Below are 21,538 nucleotides of genomic sequence, written 5' to 3' on the forward strand. Positions count from 1 at the left end.
TTTCTGGGGGCCGCCCAATCCTTTTTTTTTTTTTTTTTTTTAGGTTTTGGACCAACATCTAAAAAGCCACTGTGTGTTGTAGGATGCAGTTTGAATCAAGTGTTTAGAAGGTCCTCATAATACTCGGAACAGTTTCATTCTGATACACATATATGAATATAGTTTTATATGCACCGGTAATGGCATGTCTACAGAGATCCAGTTATAAGCGGCGTCTATCTCTGGTCGCCATGTCTGAGAACAGGATGTGGCAGCTCTCTGATTAGCAATACTAAACAAAATTGTAAGCAATCCTGACAATTGGGGGCAGTCTATGTCCTGCTGCAAGAATTGTTGGACATAGTAATTGAGGTTAAATACCATTCTAGCTCTGCTGGAGGTCCAAAGTACTTATAAAGCAGGGGTAGGCAACATTGGCACTCCAGCTGTGGTGAAGCTACAACTCCAATCTCACCTCTGCCTCTAGGAGTCCTCCTTGTGGCTTTTTAGTTTTGCAATGCCTCTTGGACCTTGTAGTTCCTAGCTTGCCTACCCCTGTTCTGGTGGCTAGAGCTCCAAGAGCAGGATGTTGATGCTTGTGTGTGTGTGTTTTGTGTAGGGGAGGGGAAGAGAAGAGCAGGCATGAGCTGATTGCTGGAGGGAGAGTAGACAGGCACTACTGTTTTGGAGACAAGATGGTATTGATGTAAAAAAAAAAAAAAGGTAAAAACAGCATTCTGAAGTTTGTTTGCCTAATTATAGAACATACTATTTGAGTGGCCTAGGGGATGAGTGACATTTCATTCGATTCCATGGGCTCAGCGTGGTGCCAGGCGGTTGTACTGTGTCGCATCCTGCTGTTCTAAAAAAAGTGCTGCATGCCATACTTTTTTCAGCGCACACTATTGCTTTCCAGTGCATCTAAGTGGTGTCATGTGCCAATCCATGACAAGGCAAATATTTCCCCTTTCTTGCATTGCGTCTGTGCTGGAAAAAACGGCAAATGCAGCCTCAACGCATCTGGTGGGAATCCACCCTCAAACTCATCTGGAAGAAGTAAAAAAATATGTGCACACTTGCTCCCGTTCAGGAATGTTGAAGCCTGAAGATCAGCATGAGATTCGGCCATAATTTTCAAAGGGGGGGGGGGACTATAAATTGGAAACCTGGTTTTTCTCATACGGATTTCTTTTAAATTAACTCTTATTTTTGAGGCCTCCCTCCATTAGACTTATTCAGTTGTACAGTATCTACAACTAGAGCTGCAACAGTTAATCGATTAAGTCGATTAAAATCGACGATCGAAAACGTCGACGTTTTCGCTCGTCGATTCGTCGGCTATTGATTGAATAGCCTGTTCGGGGCTCCACACACGGCCTGAGCCGCACGTACGTCACACGCTGCGCCCGCGCGCCCAGGACGCTAACATCACCCAGGGAACGGCAATATCTGGTTGTTGTACAGGGGCAATGAGGGCATGCTGGGACTTGTAGTTCCCTAGCTGATATGTTATGAAGCTGTGTTATTTACTGTACACCTGAAAGTACTACAATGCCATAATAGAACATTTAAGTTTATCTATGTTTTATTCTACGTTCTATAATGGCATTGTATTTTTATTTTTTTTTAAACTTTTTTAAAAAGTTTATTTATTTTGATTCATTTTTTGTCAAATATTTTTATTTAATACTTTACTTTTAGGGGCTTCAGGGAAATATTGGGGGTCTAAACAGACCCCTGACATTTCCCTTTTTAAAATAGAAAAAGAGATTGAGAACACAAAGTCCTCAATCTTTTTTTCTGCATCCCCTGTTATCAATGAACAGGAATCCTCTATACTGAGTGTCCCTGTTCATTCATAAGATGAGTACATTGTTTACTATAACTACAACTATGAATGAACAGGAAGTGATGTAGATCACTCCCAATTATTCATAATTAGGGATACAGTACACATTGTCCTCAATTATCTACAAACACTCAGCGATCACTGATCACTGAGTGTTTGCACTTGCTCTCCTCTGACACGCTGTCACAGGAGGCTGAGCGAGCAGTGCGGGAGGAGAGCTCCGCCGCCTGTAACAGCACGGCCTGTCTCCACCCCCACACCGCTCTGCCGGACTGTGATAGGCGGCTGAGCGGTCTGGGAGGAGAGACACCGGCCGCTCACAGCGCTCTCCTCACGCAGGCTGTCACTTTCTCTCTGTGTCCCAGCGGGGAGGAAAAAAAGCAGGGATGCACCGCACCGATGTATCTGCAGGAAAATTACACTTTCAGCATTTAGCCAAAAGTGCCATTTTCGTTCCGCGCGATGTATAATGTATTATTGCTGGGATTTGTAGTTCCTCTATAACTGGTCAGTGGTATTCTGCATTGCGCCGTATAATCATTATAGGGCGCAATGGAGAATACCACCAGCTATAGAGGACTACAAATCCCAGCAATAATAAATTGTACAGCACAATGCAGAATAACGCCAGCTACAGAGGACTACAAATCCCAGCAATAGTACACTATAGTGTACTATTGCTGCGATTTGTCGTATTCCTCTAAAGCGTCTGGTATTTTGCATTGCGCCGCTGTATAATATACTATATTCCACACCACACTTTTTTTTTAACTTCCACCGCTCTAAGCTTGCTCCCGTGATGGCCTACAATCTCAATACAAACTAGTAGTCCATCACTGGAGCCTTTTTTTTTTTTTTTTTTTTAAAGTTTTGTTTAAAGTGTACATAAACGTCTCTTATGTGGTTGTTACATTTACCATTTTTAAATCTTTTTTCAATAAGTGCCGAAAAATACCACTTGATTCCTGCCAGAAATATTGTGAGCTGATAAATACCTGTGCCCTCTGCTGATGGATATCATTTGGCATTGTCCTCTGTTCTCTGTGGATTACAGAACATCTTCTCCCTGTGTCATGGAGAAGATTTGAGAGGGAAGTGTTCTGAAGTCCTCATTGACTTCCTGTCCTAGGATATCCATTCTTCTTCTCCTCCTCTGATACAGTGCAGTAAGTGAGCGTTGTCACCCTAGGACAGGAGGTATTACTAGCAGGATCACTAGGTGAAAATAAAAAACCTGAGATAAAGAAAACTAATGCAGCTACTACATATGAGGACTGGTAAGCAGCATTGCATTCTTGTTCGTGGGTACAGGTTTGTGTTAGGATTTCCATCAGCCATGCACGCTAACATTGAATAATTCAAAATTGTTCAATCAAATCTATTGTTTTTCAAGAGGTCGGGAGTGACACATCCCACCATACAGCAGCGAATAGCCTACCTGTACAAATCAAATGACAGGCTGGCTGAAGTTATGACTGTGCGGTTACATCTACAAAGGACAGTATAAGCTTTGTACCATAGACGTATCCCCGAATGCATACTACCAATCCATAATCAAGCTATATGTGACTGGATGTGCGCTGTACAGCCATCTTATGGCCGTGTGCAAGAAGCCAGTAGAACTATGGCAGCACTTAAATATGTGGTTCTGTATGTAATAGTTTCCCCCCCTTGCAAAATCCCACATATACCTGTTGAGCCTGCAAGAAAAGTCCACCTAATTCATCTTCCTGTATATGTGTGGCAACAATGCCGCACAGCTCCTGAAGTTAGAGCAGAGTTGCCACTCTCATGTAAGCTGTGCCTGCTTGCCCTGCAGTGGGATACTAAATGTTACAGGGGGTATGTCTTTCAGCATTGTCCCTGCTGATTCACAACCCTGTACCTTGTCAGCATCTGACAACACCTAGTCCTGTCGCTCAAACCCTTCCAATGTGTTCTGCTGTGTTTGGATAAGGAGTGCATGAAATGCAAAGGAAAGGGGATTGGCTCAAGAAAGGGAAAGAAATTATTTTGTTTGATACTTGGGCAGCACATAGTAAGTGGATTTGGTACTTGTATAGCCTGTCATACGGGATCCTTTAGTTGTACTTTAAGTAAAAAATCCCCATAAGAAGAAAAAAAAAAGAAGCAAAGTCTGGTTTTGAACTTTCAATAGACACGGTGGTGCTCTGGAAATTCAGCACCCATTGACCATCTAGATTTCTCATCGTTTCAGCTTTGCCCATCAATGTTTTGGTGCCCTGTGACTGAGGTACTCTTTCTACTGTAGCTGCATGCAAATAATCTGAACTAGAAAAAATACAGATATGAGCTTGTCTGCAGTAATTAAGCCTTTGTTTACTAATGACTCATACAAATGTAATATGTGCGAGTTTAAATATGTGCTATTTGGGAAAGCATTTGCAGAGTTGTTTAAAAATGCAGTGTCAGTAGTGACACACCCTTCTGTTTCAGTTCCATTCCGCTCCCTACAAGACTTTGTCACGTCTCAATTGTATTTGCCTTGCAGCTAAATTTACTTCTGCATTCAATACATAACAGGGCATAATTCAAATGCCTACTTTATGTTTGCCATAAACTTCAGAATACATCTAGCCAAACAGAAAAGCTAGTTTTTTGTTTTCTGCTGTGATTTTTATTTCATTTTATTTTTTTACCTGCCTTAGCGCTACCAAAGAGTAGAAAATACAATCAATACTGCTAACAGTGTGTAAACAATACACCTTCATTCAGATTGGTCTACTATAGCTTCTAGTGTACGGTCCTCTAATTATTACCGTGCATGTTGTAGGGGACTCCATCTTGCAACCTTTATTTTTTAGTTTATATATTAAAGTGTATGTGCAGAAACTCATTACCAATGTAATTTTTCTTGAGTTTGTAGTTTTAACATGTAGTTTTAAAACACGGTATAGGCTTTTTAATCTTTTTAAGTTATTAGGTTGTTACTAAAAGCCATAGTTTTGAGTGTAAAAGGTCTTTTTTGTTTTGCTTTTCCGTTTTTCAGGTCATCCCAGCCAGAGGGAAATCGTCATTCACAGTTGTTTTCCTGCCAGATGAAGAAGGAAGCTTTGAAGGCTCTTTATTTATAAATACTACTACAAATGGCATTCTGTCCTATCAGGTGAGCCAAGTCTTCTGATGTGAGCCAAATTTTTGTTTTCAAGGTCCTTGAAAACCATACTTCTTTTGATGTGTTCACAAAGGACTGAGACAGCTGTTTTTGTTTTTAAATAAATACGGTTGTTAATTTGATATGCCCATATGCTTTTAGCTTTTTTTGGGGGTGTAAAAACGGCTAAGGTTGCCCATAGATAGGAGGGCAGCAATGCAGGCATGTTATGACCATCCTTTTAAAATACAGAAGTGATCTTAATCTAATGCGCTTGTTGACAGCAATGTCCGTTACCAAAAAATTCAAAGGATTGGCTATTGTGCATGGAACTTTTCCATTTTGATGGAAATATTTTTCGGAGTGGTGTCCATATGATCCATTGTAAGCAGCAGTCAAGTATCATGGTGGGGTCAAGTGATGCATTCAAAGACTAGCACATTTCTGCCAGCCCCTCTTTCACTACGATATGTATGCTGATTTAGAGGCAGCTAGCTTAAATATAAGGGCCAGGTGACTAAAGCTGAACTTTAGATACTCTACACTCCCTAAACGTTTTATTAAATGTTGTCAAAGTTTATCTAAATAGCATTATTCTGTTATAGGTCTTTGGTCAGGGTGTACTTTCTGCTGCCTCTGATGACTCCATGCACTCTCTTCAAAACACAGAGGTCCTGTTTCCACGGATTGCAAATATCCATCTTTCACAATCGCAGGTATGCATTCTCCTGATTTAGTTGACTTAGAAGTTTGCTAAAGGGCATCTCCACTCTTACCTTCATTTTCATTATTCTGGTACTGTATTTTTCAAGGTGAGATTTGTGAACATCCTCCTACCTGTCAATATTGTGCATTCTTAGTAGGAGACCATGTTGAGCACACAAATTGCCACTTCCTTTGCTTTTGAACCTCATGTAATGTATTTTAAACATTAACGTTGCCATGTCTTGGTTAAAAGACCTTAGGACTCTTTGAAATGACTTGTTTATAGCCTTACCTATTCACACCAATGGTAAATTTGAAAAATATATTATTACATTACGCTGGTTCACTTCAGTTCACTGAGAAGCAGGTGCATGAGGTACAGAAATGTGTTTGGCTTATAGTGAGGTTAGAGGTCCTGTTTTCTAAAAATATTAGTCTTTGCCCAGAGAATGGCAGATAAGTGTTGCAAGCAGTCAGTAACACTTATGTCAGTTTGTGATTGTATACTGTTTTACTACAATGTAATACCTTTGTATCATTCAGTAAAAAGCTGACTATATTGCTTTATCACTTCCCATGTAGGCAGAAGCCATAAACTCCAGTGTATGGCAGGTTCGTTTGAAGTGCATTGTTCCCTTTCGACAGCATCAACATTGCAGGGTATGTGACATCCACCCAGTGGACATTTTTTTGTTCATGCTTTTGCTTGTCTTCTCACCTCTGGGCATTTTCTTCTGTGATATGCAGAACTGCTTCCTGTCTGGGCACTCACTGCTGCTGCAGGTCTACTTTGCTGTCAGGCTGGATGGAGGCCAACATGACTTGGAGACCCTCAGGAAATACATATTGGAGAATATCTTTATGATCTTTGTAACATCTGAGCAAAATGGTGAGGCATTGGGCTATCGGCTTATTTCTTAGCCTGTTAAAGGGTAACTTGCTAAAAGTGAACTTTCATTTATAAGAACTGTTGTGTTAAGTTATCCATCAATTTTGTAGTTGTGAGGCTTGAAAGCTGTCGCATGTATAGCACTGTAAATAAAAAATCTGTGAGGGTACTTTAGAAATTAATGAATATGATAGTTTTTTTTTTATCAATTAACATCTTGCGAAGTGCATAAACAGAAAAAAACCTAAATCAAATCATTATTTAGTGTGGCCGCCCTTTGCATTTAAACCAGCATCGTTTCACGTAGGTACACTTGCATGCATGTTTTTTTGTTTTTTTTTAAACAAACTTGGCAGGTAAGTTGTTCCAAACATATAAGAGAACTAAGCACAGTTCATCTCTGGATTCAGTAATCCCAGATAGACTCAATGTTGAGATTTATAGCTTTGTGAGGACTATACCCTCTTTTCTAGAACTCCTTGTTCTTCTTTTGGCTGAAGATGGTTCTTTATGACTTTGGTTGGGGTCACTATGTGTTTGGGGTCATTGTTCACTGCAGAGAACAATGCAGAATGAATTTGAGACCAATCAGATGCCTTCCTGATGGTATTTCTCTGCACAGTGCTTCTTGTGTTTTCATGTACAGGCAAGTTGCTTGGCCTTGTTTCCATGTTGGAGTTATGGCTTTTTAGCCACAAGTCTTCTATGAAGATCTCTTCTGACCAGTCTTCCCTGGACTTAGGTGGGTATTCCAGGGTTCCAATAGTTTGTTAAAGTCTGAAAAGATTATGCCACCGGACATTTTCTGAATGGAAAGTGAAGTCGGCCTGAGGTGTATTGACTCACCACTGCGTTTCCAGTCTTCAGCGTTGCTGGTTACTTTGTGCTTCTGCAGAAGAACTTGAAAAGCACATCTGGCATTGACCGTCTTCCTTGAATTTTTGTCAGAGAGACCTGCAGTAATACCGCACTGTGTCTTGTGACTCTGCTCTATATTATAGTTGTCTAAGATCTTTTTTTTTTTTTTACATTGAAATGTATTTAGTTACCCCAACTTATTAGTAGAGCATAGCTTTTCGTGACCCTGCTGCATTTCTCCTACACAATGATTCTGTTTAATATAATGACTATTTTACCTACATGTTATCTTGTTGATCATTAGCACCTGTTTGGTATAAGAGCCCAGTCACACTTTAGCATTCTGTTCATTGCATGTTTTGTACACGCACTACTTTTTTCACTGCACCTAATATTGCAATACCACGTCTTTTGCTGCAGTGGGTGGCAGCTTGGAGGTGCGTTAGGGTGCCTGTCAAATGGCAGCGCGTGTGAAAGGGCGCTTTAGGATCTTGCTGACATAAGGTCCAGCGCATGATTAAACATTAACTGTGTGCCTCAGGAAATTGATGCAGTTTTAAAGGCAAAGGGTAAACAAACCAAATACTGATTTTAATATGGGATTTATTTCAGATAATGCACTTGGTAGGTTGTTAATTGATAAAATCTGTACCTTTTTTTTTTTTTTTTCTTTTACAGCAATTATTGTGCCTAAAACCTTTGCACGGTACTGTATGTTCAGGTACCTCTGTGTTTTTTTGCACTTTATACCTGGTAGCAGCTTGTTTCCTTTGTGGTGACAGTTTTAAATTTTGGAATCTCATCACCAGCATCCTTGAGAAATAAAATGAAACATGTCACCAGCATCTACCACAAATCATTAGAATACCTTCATTAAAAATAGGGATGTCCCGATACCACTTTTTCAAAACCAAGTACAAGTACTTCCCCTCATGTACTTGCTGATACCAATTACCGATACTTTTTCTTAAAGGGACAGGTGACTTTAAATGATCCATAGTACAACTACATGTTCTGTACTATGGATCATGATTTAACCTATTCATGTTAGCAGGGGAGAATTGTAAATCTATTGCTGGAGTGTAGTTGAGGGGTGTGCTGTATATATGTACTACATAGACAGACATTACACACGTCCAGTACACTATAGCAATAGATTTCCAGCCACGTCCCAGCTTCCCTCACTCAGTTTCACTCCGATCCCTGTTGCCTCACGAGCTGCCTCTTGTAGTCGGCGCTGGGCAGGATCGCTGCATTGCGTCTTGGTGCTCAGCTTGTGGGAGGCACTCACAATTCTGCCCTGCTAATATGAATAGGTTAAATCATGATCCATAGTACATATACAGCACACATGTCCCGTACACTGCAGTAATAGTTACAATTATCCCCTACTAATATGGATAGGTTTAAATTATCCATAATATGTAGCCCTGTACTATGGATTGTGAATCTATTGCTGCAGGGAATTGGGAATATGTACTGTACATGTACTACATATAGAATGCACTGCAGCAATAGATTCACAATTATGCACTGCTAACATGAATGGGTTAAATGATCCGTAGTACAGGTCTTCATATTATGGATAATTTCACCTATTCATATTAGCGGTGGAGAATTGTAAAGAGATGACCAAAATATGATGCATGTTTTTTCCACTGAAGCCTATAGGGCAGAGACCATTCTATTCTGCCCCAAAGGAGCCCCTGGACTTCTTTGGTGCAGTATATCACTTTTATGTGAACATGGCACCCCAGAATAAAATGGAAATAATCAAGTGTGATCATGCTTCTGCAAATGTGCAACAAGTCCCTCAGTCGTCAACAGTCTCTTCGCCTGCGGGCTAGTGTGAACGCGTCCTACAGCAATGCATGTACATGAATGCAACGCACCCAAGGAAAGAAAGTGAAAGTTTCCCAGAAGGAGAAGCTTAGCTGCAGAAGCAATGGAAGCACCGGAGGGTCTGCAGAGTCTGGCATAAACCAGACATAATAAGCGTTAGGGAACAAGAACAACAATAAACGAGTCACTGAGCCCCGGTATACCGAGCCGTTCATCCTAATCAGACATTACTACAGCAAAATGACGTTTACACAGCAACAGCTCCAGACCACAGCAACATACTAGGAGCAGTGAATACAAACCGCAGCAGCGAGCACCTCACTTCCGTCTCCCGTATTGAATGACTGAGATAGCGCCTCCTTGCGGCACCTGCATAGAACAACTACGCATGTTGTTGTTGGTGGGCGACTGCCCAGCCACCTAAATTAGGACCCCCACCTGGAGCACCGCCCACCGGAGCAGCAGTGACGTGACGCTCGGCGCCGCAAGGCAAGTAAAAAAAAAAGCGCAGGCTTCGGCACTATGTATCGGGGACATTTTGACAAGTTCAAGTACTTGTCAAAATGCCATGTATCGGTCCCGATACCGATGCTAGTACCGGTATCGGGACATCCCTAATTTAAAAATATCAGTTTAGTTGGGCTAACTTAAATTATTAGAATTTTGCTTTATGTGGATCTCTGACACAGTGAAAATAGCAACATGTGCATTTTATGTCAAATGACATTGTCATTCAATCTTTTATACAGATGATTCAATGGCTATGTATGTATTGAACTCTGGGAATGGCCTGGTTCATATGCAGGTAATTGCATTTCATTTTCTATATCTAGTTTTTTCATTTCAGTTATTTTTTGTTGTCTTTTTGCTGCTTTTTTCTTTTGTCCTAACAGGGTGATTTCCATTCATTTCCTGGCCAAAAGATGCAACAGGAAATTAGGGGAAATCTCCTTTGAAAGATTTCCCCTCACCTCTTGTTCTCGGAACAACTTCAGATTTTTTGATTTCCTCTCGCTTTCGTCCTCTGTAACAATGTCACGAGTACAAATAAAGGGTTGAACTTCCCCAGTGGGAGTGCAGACTGATATAATAAGTAAAAAGTTAAAGGGTCTAATAATTTTTCTGTCCAAAAGCTTCATTTTCAGGGATGGGCAGGCCTATTTTTTTTTTTTTCTTATATCCCACAACATAACAGGATATCCACCCACATAGAAACTTGAATTCCTTCTATAATGTAGTTCCATTAACCACTTATTCATGTAATGGCAAGTTTTTTTTTTATGCTCCTACATCTGAAAATCTATGTATTTGTATACACAGGTTTCCTTTTCTATATTTCTCTTTGTTTTTGCATGACAAAACAGTCATAAAGCACAAAAATGCACACAAAACATTCTACTGTGCTTTAAAAATGTCAAACACAATAAACAAATGTTTGGTAACAATAATTGTAGTTTGTACAATATAAGTACACCTGGGATTGTAGAAGGTGGGCTAAGGATGAGGTTAAGGGTTGGGATTTGTTTAAAGGAAACGTATTAGGGAAATACAGAGGCTTCCAGTGCTGACCTCATAATTGCCTGCTGACTGCTTGCCCCACTGGTTATAATAATGAGTCACTGACTGACAGTAAAGTCAGAAATTCCTATCCACATTCTTATGGTAGGGGTTAGGTTAAGTTATGACGGAGTTGGTGTCGGAACATTTTGGGGAGCAATTTTCGGCACCGTAAGCAGCATTCTTGTTCGGCAGTTACAGAATGAATAACTCAGTTGCTAATATCTGAAAGACACATTCAGCTCGTGTTAACTATTAGTTTGTCTTAGACCAGCCTAAATATCATCTGCAAAGGATCACTGGGGTTTGCTTTTAAACACACGAAGGGCACATAAAACAATGGCCACCAACAGCGGCTTTTACAAGTAAGTCTTAGTTACTAGTGAGTTTTATTCTTTTTTCCAATTGAGAATGCCACGGGATTGATTTAGATCCCGTCAGGTTGAACAGAACAAAGATCACCTCCAAGAATATCTTGTAGTGAATATCGCCCAGAGATAAAAATAGTCAGTGGGTGATTTAAGGTGGCCAGTAGCCACTTACAATTGAAGTACCAATATTGTTTTGGCCTGCCCTTTAAATGGTATCAGAGTTCTAGACCTTATATTCTGTTAACATGTTTAGAACTGTCATTGTGTATGCACAAAACCCATACTGTATTCTTTCTCTACAGGATGTCCATCATTTTTTAGGTGATACACTTTCTGTCCAGTTTGAGCCCGTGATGCTTTTAAGCTCTTCAATAAATTTTACGAAAGCAGCCACCATCGTTTGCTCAGGTATTACAACGTGTTTTTAAGTTTTCCTTTTGAAGTTTTTAACTGCAACTCAACAGGCAGCCAGCTACTAGCTAGTTCAAATACATAAGTTTTTATAACGTTTTACCCATCAAGGCATTTGTAATATTGGTCGGCAAGTCTTGCTATACTCATATCTCTGCTGGTCAGAATATAACTGACAGTTAAGGTTTATAGTTACTGTTAATAGATCAACATTACAGCTTCCAGGACCCTTTTTTCTATTGGACAAAGGTGACGAGGCAGTTTTTGTGTGTAGTTATCGTGCTAAAGGAGAGGAGGTGACAAAGAAAACCTGACCTGTTGAATATGTAAATAAGTGGGTCTGTGTGGCTATGCATTGTGCAAGAGGCATGTAAACCAAATCATGGATGAACAAGGTTTACAAAACTGTGAACGTATAGTCATTTGACTATGTGGGTTAACCATTTGCCTAAAATTTTACTTTAATATATTTAAAAAAAAACTCCAGCTGTCAACATAAAAAAAAAAGTAACCAGTTACCTTGCATGGGCCCCCTCTGGGTCCAAAAGTCGCACTGGTTTCCCTGCTACTCAAAGCCATGGTCAAGGCACCGGCAGTGATCAATACCTCCTGGTTCTCTTCACATTAAAACTGGAAATAGCTGGGAATCAGCAGGCCTCTCAAACCCATATGGGTATTTGGGTGCTCTTTATAGCTTTAAAGAACAATACTTGGGGATCAAGCTGAATGTGCCTCTCAAGCTACATTGTTTTTATCCCCCTCAAGTTTATGTAGCATTTCAATATTTGTCAGCATGGAATGCATTCATCTTCTACATTAACATGTATTTTATTCCTCTGTAGGGCAGCAAACAACCCAGTTTTAAGCATGCAAAATTTGTAAAAAGAAAAAGTTTTAAGTGGTTTTTAGAAGCGTTTTGTTTTGTTTACAGGAGCCTCACAAGAGTCTAATTTTGTCTGCTCCAAAGAAAAAAAGCTGAGTGTTGTACAAGTTGCTTCCCCTCCATCTCTGTGTATTTCTCACAACATAACAGAAGGGTAAGTTTCTGTTTACTCTACAGTGTGAGTCATGAGTTATTGCTTAGTCACAACACTATGCTTCACTTCATAGCTTGGCTTCAGTACATGCATAATTTCTGTTTAGTGGTATGCTATTACAGCATTCTTGTGGTCTGATAGTAAATCCTGTAAGGGACATACTTGTTTGTAATTAAACGGAAGAATTTATTGTAGGCTCAGAAAAGTATTACTTGTACCATTGTTTTCTTACTGTCTGTCTTTATATTATGGGGCTTGCAATCACTGTTATACTTGGGCCTGGATAATATGTGCTATTCACACATACTATAAAGCATGCTGCCATAATTAACAATTTGGTCATTGTTTATGTCTTTGGTTGTTGGGGACACTCAGGCAAATTACTGCATTATACAATATAAACTTCAAATATTCGAGTTAAAGGAGAACTATGGGGTTAAGTCTTTTCCCCATAGGGTAACGGGAGGACACAAACTAGCGTCCTCCCGTCACCCTAGGCTCAGTATACCGCAAGCAGCTGCTCGCGGTATACTGAGACGCGGCAGCTGAACCGGATCCCGACAATTGTGCCGGGATCCGCCCAGCTGTGTGACAGCTGGCTCTGCCTATCTAAAGGCAGAGCCAGCTGTACCCGCCCCCTCCCCTTCCGTTCCGCCAGTCAGCGCTGGCGGAGCGGGGAGGGAGGAATATAGCCCCTCCCCTGTCACGACAGAGAGCCGTGACAGGATTGAGAGGTGAGCGAACGCCGGTATGTGTTTGCTCACCGCCCGATCTACTGAGCCGACCTGTGACAGTCTCATTGTCACAGGTCGGCTAGAACTATGAGGTGAATGAAAAGCACTCACCTCATAGTTCTCCTTTAATTTCAGTAGCAGGGTGTTTGCAGGTGCATGGGCAATCTATAGCAGCCAAAAAAAGTATATAGACAACCTCTAAGGCCCCATTCACACGTAGCGACATACCTTTTGCAGCGGCCGGGATAGCGCGACTTTCGGGGCGACGATCCAGTGACGATAGCGCGACCTTCTCCGTCGGGCTCCATTAGAAAAAAGCAAAATCCGCCGAAAAAAGGGTCCTGTAGAAGCGACTTGCGACTGCGACACGGAGCTAAGACAGCTCCATTGAATATCATTAGCCGGCGACTTCTCGCGATATCGCGGCGGAAATCGCTATGTCTGAATGGGGCCTAAGGGTGTAAGTGGCCTTGTATAAAAGCATGTATGCATGAAGTACTTTCATAACAATACTATAGGTGGGTATGTGTTCTTTTGTTTTACTCCAGTATAATGGCCTTTCAGGCATACAGAGTAGTGTAACACAAAAACAAACAGAGGGTGCCTCAGAGGTTCTGAAGAAGGGCGCGTGCCCCAGAAACACGTTAACCCAGGAAAGGCATGCAGTGAGATGGACCCAGTGTCGTTCTGCAGCACTCTCTTGCCATGATTGTTTTGTCCGTCTCTGGATTGTGGATGGTTTTCTGTATATTGAAGACTTTTTAGAAATACTTGATTGTGAGTACATATCTTCCTCTTATATCTGTATAATAAAGTTATCTACACTAGGGAAGGGGCCCTCGGTTTGTTTTTTCCCTAGATTTTTCGTTCTCCCTGACTGAAGAGGGGCTGCCTACCTGTGGATCGTCTCTGTATACATACATTCCAGGTGGAGGGACTTCCTTTGAGTGCTAGTGACACGTATTATCATATAGAGTAGTACACCTAAATGTTCTGGCAGCATTGGATGGAGTTAGTGCTGCTTCCATTCCAAGAAGGAAAACGATTTAAACTAGGTTTGCAGACATGTATTGACCTCAGTTATAATATACCTGACCAGGAGATCTGGATCCTGCAACAGAGCCAAATGACCTTAATAGGCTTCAAGATAGTCAGAAGCTCTGCATTGCATGGAAGAGATCTACAGGTCCTAGGTCAACAAGCTGGCTACCCCTCAATATTCCTTATTCCATGGGATATTCTGCTTTATGGAGTGAGGACCAGTTTATACTGCTTCCCCTCCCTAGTAGGGTCTGGACCCCTTAGTGTCCTTCCAAGGCACCTGTTGCTTGAATCAATGGAACTTCTGTCCTCTGTTTTTTTTTTTGGGGGGGGGGTTTGGCATCCTCCAGTGTGGAACACTTTGACAACCTTCCTTTAAAGATCAGCTTACTGGAGTTTTTTTTAGCCAAGATTCTGTTTAAGTGCCTAACTCCTGCCAACTGTGAGCGGAGGCGGCTCCACAGGTGTTTATTGGTATGTATTGGTCACCAACAAATTACTTTTTAGCAGAACTCCTTGCTGAATAAGTCTACACTTTGTTGGTATGTGGCTCTGTCAGAGAGAGGTGACTCTCTGACTTCTTGAGTCTCCCCCTTGATATTTGGAAGTTTGGATTTGAGGCATGGTATTCAGATGGGCATGAAGGACCAAGAAGTCCCTGATGAGGTGAACCCTTCCCGTCCTGCAAAGACTGGGGTTTGAATCCGGTCCCATGCAGGGCACATGCATTTGAAATCAGGTGGTCAGTCTTCATCAGTGCAGTTTTTTTAGAATCCGTGAATACAGATTCTAAAAAAAACTTAGAATCAATGACTACTGTGAGAGAGGGTTCTGTGAATTCTGGTTTTACATTGTTGCCAAGAACTCTCATCTTGACCGACCACTAGATTACAATTCCAAAACAAGAATATATAAGACCGTGCTTTTAGTATTTTTATGAGTAGCAAAAACATTGTGGCTTTTGTGCCATGGCAACACCACAAAAGACAATCAATTGCTTAAAACATAAGACATATAAAATCCCCATAAAAACAATGGCATTGTTGTTGCAATATCTCTAAGACCGTCAAGATGCTGAACGCCACAATTATTGCCACTTAGAATGATTATATGTGAAGATACAGTTCAAGTGCTCATAATTGTATGCAATTCATCACGAATGTGTTTATCATCCGATATTCTTGTGATGATCCAACCTTCAACGTGTTTTTTGCATGCTTGCTTCTTCAGGAAGGTGAAGTAAAGTATCTATGGTTCACAAATCAATATCATTGGCACACTAATGTAAAGTATCAACATTACCAATTTAACCAATTAACATGAACCACTTCATCATATCATATGGTCACAATGCATATCAAAATACCCAAAAGGATTGCCAGGACTCATGGGAGCACCTAGGTCAGCATAAGGGAAAGGGCGGGGGGGTGGGGAAGAAAGAAGGGAGCTGGACCAACATAAAGCCTAGGGATATTTTAATGTCCCCAAAATATTGCATTACATTGGTGCATACATATTTTCTTACCTGCGAGTTTGATCCCCTTTAATTGGAACCAGATACCTGCCTATAGAGGCCACTCCCTCTGCCACCAGTATGTGTTGTTACTGCAAACAGATAAAGGTATAACTAAACCTTAAATACAATATATCTATTCTGCCACACTTGTTTGCTGATGAACAAACCTTCAAGTCATTGTCCAGTTAAGTAACTCAAACTGTCACTGCTAAGTTTCGTCTAAGCAGAAAAAGAATCAAAACTTTGTTACACAAGTATTAGACATATGTGAACATTGCTTTTTAATTATAAACGTTGCATAAAGCAAATGTTTATTAAGATGTATAGAAGTGATAAACCAAATTCCTTCACAGTGGGAAGATTGTTGTGATTCTGGCAGGGCCACTGAGGTCCTAACTGCTTTTGGGCCAACCTTGGGTAAAATATTCTGGTTATTGAGGGATGTTCTCCAGTAATTTCTACGGGATTTGCTTTAGTCTTGTGGTAGAGTACATAAGACATTTTATAAAGAAACTAAACTTTGGACACTGTGCCCAAAAATAAGAAGGAAAAGGAGAGAGCTATTCATCAGTATTCCCTGTGGTCTTAGTGCAGCCGAGGTTTCCCCCATTTACTTGTTTACCATGCCTTGGCACCAATGCACACACCAGATCTCATGATTCTGCAGTTGTTTTCAATTAATGACATCATAGCACAAATATATTTCATAATCTGCTACAGTACATAAGCGTGTTAGCAGGTTTTGAATAAAAGAAAAAGAGGTGAGCAGTGTCTCAGTGCAGGAGGTCACACAAGTGCAAGAGTGATGTGCTAAAAAAAAATTCCCGGCTTTATCACATGGGTTGTGATTCCCGCCTCCATTAATATATTTATGTATAACTGCACTTTTTATACGTTCTATATATTTTCCACCATCACTAAAATAATTTTCATTATAATAGAATATCTTTTCAAAGGAAGTTCTTTCACAGGTATCTTCAGGTTCTGTTTTATTTCTGTGCTTTGTGGATGGTGCTTGTGGGAGGGCTAGATTTTTCATTTAAACCAATGCAGAGCAGGTTTCTGGTTTCCCAAGAGTGCCTGCCAGTCGTGGTTGAGAGCATAACAAAGCACAATGTGAACAGTGCCAAGCCAAAGTGGTGGAAGCAGAAATTATGTCCAGTAATGGTAATACATTTAATTTTTTTCAGAGGTAGTAGGCACCAGTGCAGTTATTCTAGAAGACAGGCAGGGAGATCACAAGCTAAAAAAATCCCTAGTGTGTCCTGTATTTACTATGTATTTTCATCTTGTTGGTATATTCTATATTCTGTTTTTATTGTGGGGGTGTTGTCTCATCAGCTGTAATTCTTTCCTCCAGGTACCTGCCTTTTGATACTTCAAAAATAAAATTTTACATGCAGCAACTTCAGGACCCTCTTGGATTATGGTCCATGTGGCTGGAAAGTAATCTAAACTTTCATATAATTCTCAGTGATGTGTTTGTGCCAGAACAAGTCAGGGGAATTTTCAAGGTATTTGATTTTTCTTTTCTTATAGTTAAACCTCCAGTTCTAGCCCAGCTCCCCAGTTTCCTATTTTTTCTACAGTAAACTCCCTGTTATCTGGCACCCATGGGAATTGGTATATGCGGTATAACTGTAGTTGTTTGAGAGTTACTATCAACTCTTCAGCAACCCCCGATCTGCTCCTCCTGCTAATGTATAGCAGGCAGTGGGTGGGTGCATTAGCTAGCCTGCTATGAGCTACTGCAATTTGAAATAGCCAGTAGCAAGCTGGTTGTTGCTCCCACCCACTAGTGGCTGTTTACATGGTGTAAACCGAATAAGAAAAATGAATTTAGTTGCTAAGAAAATTTAATGTGCACATGTCTATCGAGCAACCTGCACAAAATTTTTAGAAAATTCCTAGTTCCCTCAAAATAGAAGATCCCACCACAGAGCAAAATTATTTCAATCAAAAAATATAAAACACAATTCAATTTCTTTCGCAACATTATTTAATCTCCTATGAAAAAAACGAAATTCATCACATATAACTAACATATAAAATACTAAAATCTGGCTACCCTTTCGATGGCCATGATATGAAAACTAAAAATTGTAGCATGTTATACAGTTACCCAGCAAGGGTGGTGAAGATTCAGAGACATGATTAACAGCTAGTGTGTCTGTTATCTCGCTTTGTGTCCAGCCATATAATGGATTACTTTATAGCACTCCAGCTTTGGCAGTGTTCCTCTGATGTATAAAGTATCAGTGCGAATAATTCACAACAATATGTTGCAATTAAACAGTTCCATTGTATATCCTTCAAACAAAAAAGTGAAATCCGTTTAGATATCCACTTAAAAGGAAACCTCCCAAGACAAGAAACCTGCACAAAACCCCTCCTAATATTACTAAGGTGAAACAAGTACAAATTTTAACCCTTAAGAAGCCAAGAAACCCGAAGTGAAAGCAATGTAAACTGAAGATAGGTAGAGATATATAGCATGCAGTACCAAAGGCTCTCCTTCTTTCCCCTAAATATTGCTTTCTGGACTTATCTGGCATCCAAGGTGTATCCTGGGGTTACCCTGTCGTGTCACATACATGTTATGCCTGTTTGGTGCCATTCTTTATCTGCCCCACTTTACTTGTAAACTTAAGCTGCATTAAATGTGATGACAGAATAATGTTCAATCTTGCCAAAAGCCTTGTTTCTAGCTTTGGGAAGAGTGGGGAAGGATTCAAACTCCTGCTGGATTAACTGCTTTCTGGGGCTCACTAGAAGGACTTTTTTTTTCTTCTCTTGCTGTCAAAGGTGACAATGGTTTCACCAGACAGGATGTAAGGGGAAATCTTCACCGGGGACACAGACTGCAATTAAAAGGTGATACTAGCTTTCCCTTATTCCGTGTTGCTAATTTTCCCTCAATTTCTGTCTGGTAAAACTGTTGTCCTCTTGACAGTGAATGAGAAGAGGGGAAATTTCTCCAACAGAGTCCCAGATACCAGTAAAACCCAACAGGAGTTTAAGTCCTTCCTTAAAGTATTTGAAACTAAAATAAAAGTTTTGGCTGAACTCCACTACGTGTTGAGTGACATTTGATAGTAATGGTAACATTTTTAATGTTGATTTCAAATTTTTCTTTTTTTTTTTTCAACTTTCACATAATTAGGCAGTTCACCCCTATTGTGGTGCAACTTTTTGTTTGTTTTTTTTCTGCTGCTAACCAGATGTGTGGTTCTATGGGAAATGGAATTCTAACTTGTTCTAACATATTTCACTTCCTTCTGACACACTTGTTTTCTTTTCTCCCTACAGATACTTAATTTCACTCACTCGTTAACTTTACCTTCTGGCTGTTGGAACATATTTACATGGAAGATCCAAGCCAAAGAATTGCCACTGAATTTCTTGACCAACATAATGATTGTCACATCATTAGGTGTTACTTTTGAGATTCCTGTGCTAATCCAGTATGCAGTGAATACGGTAAGCATTTTTTTTTTTTAAAGCGTTAGTAAACCACCATCATGAAACTCAGATTAGTGGGTCCTTAGGAGGTGTTTCCCATAATGTGCTAGTATCCACAGCATATTATGGACAACTTGCCTTGCTGGTGATTCCCTCCAGCACTCATTGCTGTGCTCTTCCACCAGCCCTGCCATCTTTATCTGGTCGTCTTCCAGGTTCAGCAACTTTGGCCTCTTGATTGGTCAGGATGGTGTAACTCTCACTCATGCAAATGGGTGTTACTTCATTTCAGCACAGTACCTTGCTGAGCTTGTGTACTGAGCTGCACATGTCCACTCAGTGCACACAAAACAGTGACAGGTCGGAAGGAGTCTCTCTTCTGTCATAAAAATCCTACCTGTCAGGGTTTGTTTTACTTTACTTCCATTTGAAGTCATTGTGAATTTTGGAATTGTTCTTTTTGTTTAATACTAAAAAGTGTATGGGGAAAATATACTTAGACTTGTGTTGAGGTACACATCCTGCAATTTTGGCCTATTGTAAAATTTCTTCAAATTGTCAAAAAATTTACCAGCAGAAATTGAAATGGAGAGAATATCCGCAAATCCAGACAACTTAGATGGATTCACCACATGCTCATTTTAAAGATTTAATAAAGTTTAATAAGTCTTTTATGCAGACAACTTAGCTTGCTTTTATATATAGTGGCACACATACTGAATTTAAATATAAAAAAAAAAAAACTTTCCTTTTGATATTGGTTGAAAATTACTGCCACTTTTAAAAATTTACCATGACCAAAAGCTGGACCCTTTTAGACCTTTAGTAGGAATTCCGCAGGTTCATGCCAGGCCTGTAATAGTTATTCTCTTATACTGCTGGATACCACTGTGAATGTACTGAGTGGGTGGTTCTGAGATCAATATAGTATACTGTATAGCTGTAGTGAGTGAAAACATATTGTGAGTAAATATCTGGATGTTTTTACGTGCCTTGCATATGAGCTTTATAAATAGATTAAACAGGTTGTCATGATAACACGCTGTTAACTTGTTTCTGGTGGCAACATTTTAAAGATGATCATATGTGTGGATATGTACAGATAATCCTCTGTTCATAAGCTGGATATACACCTAATAACATTTAAAACAGGCCCCCATTTTTATTATTTTTAGAATATTTCAAATGCAAAGGCTTGGTATGTAGTACATGTTAGAAGTTTAATAATATAGATACTGTAAGTAATTGGTACTCATCGTCAAGTGTAACTCTTCCTCTTTTGCCCTTGAGCAACTCAACTTTACTTTTGTCTAAGTTGTATTAAGCAATGAGGATTTACTTGGGTTTATTACTTATTAGTTTAACCCCTTAAGGACCCTTTCGCTGCAAATACCTTTTTTTTTTCTTCGTTTTTTGCACACGTTATAATCCACATTTTAGGCCTGAACATTACTTCAAACCCCCAAACATGATATATTTCCTGAAAGCCAAGACCCTGTAGAATTAAATAGCAGCAGTTGCAAATTTGTATGTTGCGCAACTCTAGCAAACCCAGAATTTTAAAAAAAATGCACGCAAGTTAAACTTAGTGCTCCAAAACGCAATATAATACCCATTTTGTTTTGTAAAATATAAATGATGAGGTTACGACCAGTAAATAAATACCTAACATGCCCAGGTTAAAAATTGCATATGTGAAACGGCGACAAACATCAGTACCCCAAAAAGTCCATAGACTCTTTAAGGGCCCCTACAGGTCATAAATTTAGAGATGCACGTAATTATCCCTAGAATTATTGCTCTCACTCTGGCGTGTGCGGCAATACCTAACTTGTGTAGCGTGATTATCGTTTTCGTAAGTAGGCGCACCTGACACGTGTTTACATGAATACGCGCTTGTTCGCGGGGGACTTTAAACATGTTGTGTTCGCTTATTTTTTTACTTTTTTTAAAATTTATAATTACTTTTTAGAACTTTTTTTTTCTTTGTCACATGGGGGGGCTTACAATTGGTGGTGACAGGTACTCTGTAAGGTGATGCTGGGGGTTCAAAAGAGCCCTAGTATCACCTTTCCACTTTAAACAAGCAGAAGTGCAGATCGCATTTCAATAGCTTATTGCTCGGCTTCAGTAGCCCAGCAATGACTGCTTAGGGACCAGAAGTGGATGCCT

At 40.1% G+C, this 21,538-nt stretch overlaps 1 protein-coding gene across 1 annotated transcript in view; it reads left to right on the forward strand.

Annotated features, from left to right (window-relative positions):
* The window catches only part of KIAA0922 (KIAA0922 ortholog), a 105,324-nt gene that overhangs the window by 47,024 nt on the left and 36,762 nt on the right, over nucleotides 1-21,538 (forward strand). The window contains exons 6-14 of the mRNA XM_018557942.1: nucleotides 4,839-4,955; nucleotides 5,549-5,659; nucleotides 6,231-6,308; nucleotides 6,396-6,537; nucleotides 9,987-10,042; nucleotides 11,468-11,573; nucleotides 12,508-12,613; nucleotides 17,265-17,418; nucleotides 19,214-19,384. Of these exons, the coding sequence (XP_018413444.1) occupies nucleotides 4,839-4,955; nucleotides 5,549-5,659; nucleotides 6,231-6,308; nucleotides 6,396-6,537; nucleotides 9,987-10,042; nucleotides 11,468-11,573; nucleotides 12,508-12,613; nucleotides 17,265-17,418; nucleotides 19,214-19,384 (1,041 nt within the window). The remainder of the gene's footprint in view (nucleotides 1-4,838; nucleotides 4,956-5,548; nucleotides 5,660-6,230; nucleotides 6,309-6,395; nucleotides 6,538-9,986; nucleotides 10,043-11,467; nucleotides 11,574-12,507; nucleotides 12,614-17,264; nucleotides 17,419-19,213; nucleotides 19,385-21,538) is intronic.

Source organism: Nanorana parkeri, unplaced genomic scaffold (assembly GCF_000935625.1).
Source record: "Nanorana parkeri isolate BGI_ZX_2015 unplaced genomic scaffold, ASM93562v1 scaffold311, whole genome shotgun sequence".
Taxonomy (NCBI): domain Eukaryota; kingdom Metazoa; phylum Chordata; class Amphibia; order Anura; family Dicroglossidae; genus Nanorana; species Nanorana parkeri.